Raw genomic sequence first — 3,876 nt, 5'->3', positions numbered from 1 at the left:
ATCATTTTTTAAATGGCTTTAAAGTGACATTAAAAAACAAGAAGTGCACTTGAAAGAAATCCAGACTAAATGTACAGATAACAAAAGAATAGAAAAATAAGATATTATGATTTACTACAATAAGGTATCCAAACATTTAGACTGGATTCTGATTTCTGATGTTTGTATGTTCTGGGACAAGAACAGGAAAGAGTCTGTAAAATAAGTTAATTAGACTTGGATGACTTTGATATCTAGTGGGACATTCATGATGTATTTTATGTATCTTGCATGTGACACATGATGGTTACGGCATATGAGGTAATGTTATACAATACATGGTGTGCATGAATTAAGAGAGAAATATGCAGCACATAATCATTTGGTACACAAATCCTTGACAGTCAATTTATATTGTGAAAAGAACAGATCTGTAGCTCATTGAGTTCAAGGTTAAATATATTGCCAGAGGATAAACAACCATATTCCTGTTTCTTCTAGGCAAATTATTTTTCATGTTGAAAGGCAGAAACTGACTTTTCTACGTAAATGATTAGCTCTTTGGCAGAAAAAGACACCTATCTTGAAGGTTAATTAATCTCTCTAATATCTTTTAAAACTATTTTTCTCCTCTGACATCAGGTGAGTAGGCGATTAAAAAAAAAAAGTGAGGGATTTAATTTAATACAAAAGATGTGGCCAAGAACACCAGAATAAACTCTGTGCCCGAAAATGTATAATGGATAGGTGTGCATAGATAAGGATTCTCAAAGATGGGATAAGCATGGCTAGTTATTTTTTCTTAATAAGAATCAACTGTTATTTGACACAAAGAGTTGTAAGGGGACAGTGAAGTGCAATAGCATCCTATTTCATGGGGAAATGTGGATAGAGTCTACCTAAATACAATCAACCAAAAAGCTTAGGCTTGGAAGCTTAGGCACAAAATTCTATAGTATAGTGTAGTGTGGTATAACATAGTACAATAGAGTATATATGTTATAGTATAGTCTATAGCTCCTCACCAACGAGCTCTGATTTCTTGGAGAGATGAGATTAATATGAGACACAATGGACAAACCATGAATGACTAATGTAAATGATTGCTAAACACTATGGGTAAACTATAGACCTGTGGAAGCCCACAGGAAGGAGGTGCTTAGTTGGCCAATGAAGGGTCCATGGAGGAAATGACACTTGAGTTATTCCAAATAATAGGTGTGTGATCTATTTAGGCTAAGGGAAGAAAGAAAAGAAGCCTGCCTTGGCTGAGAATAAAAGTGTGTTCAAATATAAATAAGCTTTGTGCATTTGAGGAACATTAAGAGACCCACCTGAGAGCATGTAGAGGAAAATGGAAAAGGCTGTTGGATCAGTAGCGGGGAGTCAGACCATGAAGAGCCTCAGAAACCTGGCAAAGGATTTAGATGTCATAGGAGTAGGAAGTGGTAAGATGAAAGCACTGTTTAAGGAACATTTGTCTGGTGTGTATGTGCAGGAGAGATTGGGCCAGGGGTTGATGTACCCACCCAAAAATGAGCTGGGGAGAAGGCAGTGACAACAGAGAGACAGGAACAGACACAGGGAACAAGATGAAAGAAGTCAGTAGAGAAGCTGAGTATCAGAGGTATCAGAAGTGAGTGAAGACAAGGTTTTTAAACCGAGAAAATGAGGTCAGGGGGGCGGGGATGGGGTGGGGACTGGTGTTGATGACAGAGATACTAAAACCAGGATGGATAGCCAGCTGTACAGAGACAGTTCATTTTTAAACATCTTGAGTTTTCACATGGAAATCCAAGAAATGTTTTTAAATTTTTTAAAGTATTTTAGAGAGGCGGAAGTGAGTGCCACACCTTGAGCCTGACAGGCTTCTGAAGCCAGCAGGATGAATGTATGGGTGGCACACAGCGAAGTAAACCCCAACACTCAAGTGATGAATAGCCAGCGCATCTGGCTGGCCTACATCATCTTGGCAGGACTGTTGCATGTGGTTCTACTCAGCATCTTCTTCTTCAGCACCCCTGTTGTCTGGACCCTGACCAACGTCATCCATAACCTGGCTATGTATGTCTTCTTACATACAATGAAAGAGACACCCTTTGAGACCCCTGACCAAGGAAAGGCTCAGCTGCTGACACACTGGGAACAGATGGACTACGGGATCCAATTTATCTCTTCCCACAAATTCCTCAGCATCTCTCCTATTGTACTCTACCTCCTGGCCAGCTTCTATGCCAAGTATGATGCTGTTCACTTCCTCATCAACACGGCCTCACTGCTTGGAGTATTGTTGCCTAAGTTATCCCAATCCCATGGGGTTTGTCTCTTTGGCATCAAAAATCCTGAAGGATGGGGCTGGGGATGACAAAGGGCTGTAACATCTTTTCCTTCTCCTTATAGTCTTCTTTATCTTGAAAGCCCGAGAACTATACAACCTTTCCCAAACTCCCAGGAAGAGAACAGATAGGAAAATGGAGCTCCTTGGGCCCAGCCCTGCTAACAGCAGATTTCTTTGAATCAGGAAATGTGGGAAAGATAAGGGCCAAATCACTCTCTTCCACAGCAGGAAGCTACGTTTGGCCAGCTTGTTTGGTGATTTTTTCTAGATCTTCCACTCCCACCACCTTCCATCTCTGTTTTGCCATGTATTTTCCTTATAATAAAGATAATTTTTTTCAAAAAAAATTATTTTAGAGAGAGAGGAAGAGAGCAGGGAAGAGATACAAAGGGAGAGAGAGAATCCCAAATAGGCTCTATACTCATTGTAGAGCCTGACACAGGGCTCAATCCCATGACCCTGGGATCATGACTTGAGCTGAAAACAAGAGTTGGACGCTCAATTGACTGAGCCACCCAGGCACCCCAAGAAGTGTGTTTAAGCTAGATATAAGCCAGGAGTTTTAAAAGCCTATTTTTATCATTCAGAAGTCTATAGTGAGAGTTCAGGCTACGATAATTAAGCCTTGAGGCTCTCTAATGGCTATAGGATTAGAAGAAAGAAAAGAGCTGTAGAATCTGAGAAATCATATTTTTGCTCCCCACAATCATTGTGGGTGTAAGGAGAAAAGTGAATGAAGAAAACATGTCTTAGACCCTTAGCATCCCTTAAAATGCCATTGAAGAAAATATCAGTTAACTAAGAAGGTCTCAAGCACTATTTATCTGGTACATAGTAGGGAAATATTCAATAATTATTTGTTGAATAAATGAGCAAATGGGAGAATGAAGAGATCAGAAAGATGAGGTATAATGGAATTGACGTTTTGTCACTTGGGCCACACAGGTCCTTTGACAGAACAAACCATGCAGCAGTGTGCATTCTACTGCAGAATGACAGGAGGTAAGACCCTCCCTGGATCTGAGGCCGGTGTTCTGTTGACGGGGGATAGATAGCAGGGCTAGAGAAAGAGCTTCACTCTGTGGGGCAGGGGATAGGTTCCCTGGGATATTTAAAGTCCTTGCCTTTTCTAACTCCCCAATTAGAGATAACAGGCTGTGTGAAGAAAGCCCAGTACAGCCAGGGTGATCTCATACTTAGTAAAATTCCCTGAAGCATGCATAGTCATTGTTTCATTCGAGGCCAATATCTGTAGCCAACATTGCTCCTCCCAGCACTAAGCTTCAGACCGGATCCACTGGGACACCGCCATCCCAGAAAACACTGTGTTCCAGCCTCACATACTTTCTGCATGTGTGATGCAGGGGTCTCCCTGAAAGGGTGGAGTTTTAGCTATAAGGGGTCTTTTATTCCTAAGCCCAAAGGGGTTCACCTCTTGATCTTGCCAGGTGGTTTTCTACGAGTTAAATTTATAATAAGCTGAGGCTGCCTTTAGTCAGATTTTGGCCTCTCTGGGTTGGGATGACTAAACTTTTGTAATTTCTCATTCCTCTCTGATT

At 41.0% G+C, this 3,876-nt stretch overlaps 1 protein-coding gene across 1 annotated transcript; it reads left to right on the top strand.

Annotated features, from left to right (window-relative positions):
* The first annotated feature begins 1,841 nt into the window (after positions 1-1,841).
* On the top strand, positions 1,842-2,541 carry LOC131518154 (ORM1-like protein 2). The gene has a single exon (XM_058740753.1). The coding sequence runs from the start codon at positions 1,865-1,867 to the stop codon at positions 2,342-2,344; it is 480 nt and encodes a 159-aa protein (XP_058596736.1). The 5' UTR covers positions 1,842-1,864; the 3' UTR covers positions 2,345-2,541.
* The last annotated feature ends 1,335 nt before the right edge of the window (positions 2,542-3,876 follow it).

Source organism: Neofelis nebulosa, chromosome 7 (assembly GCF_028018385.1).
Source record: "Neofelis nebulosa isolate mNeoNeb1 chromosome 7, mNeoNeb1.pri, whole genome shotgun sequence".
NCBI lineage: Eukaryota > Metazoa > Chordata > Mammalia > Carnivora > Felidae > Neofelis > Neofelis nebulosa.
The sequence above is the reverse complement of the archived record's forward strand: the minus strand, read 5'-3'. Positions and strand labels throughout refer to the sequence as shown.

Coding starts and splice junctions, on each gene's coding strand:
- LOC131518154 (XM_058740753.1), top strand. CDS start 1,865: ATGAATGTATGGGTGGCACACAGCGAAGTAAACCCCAACACTCAAGTG.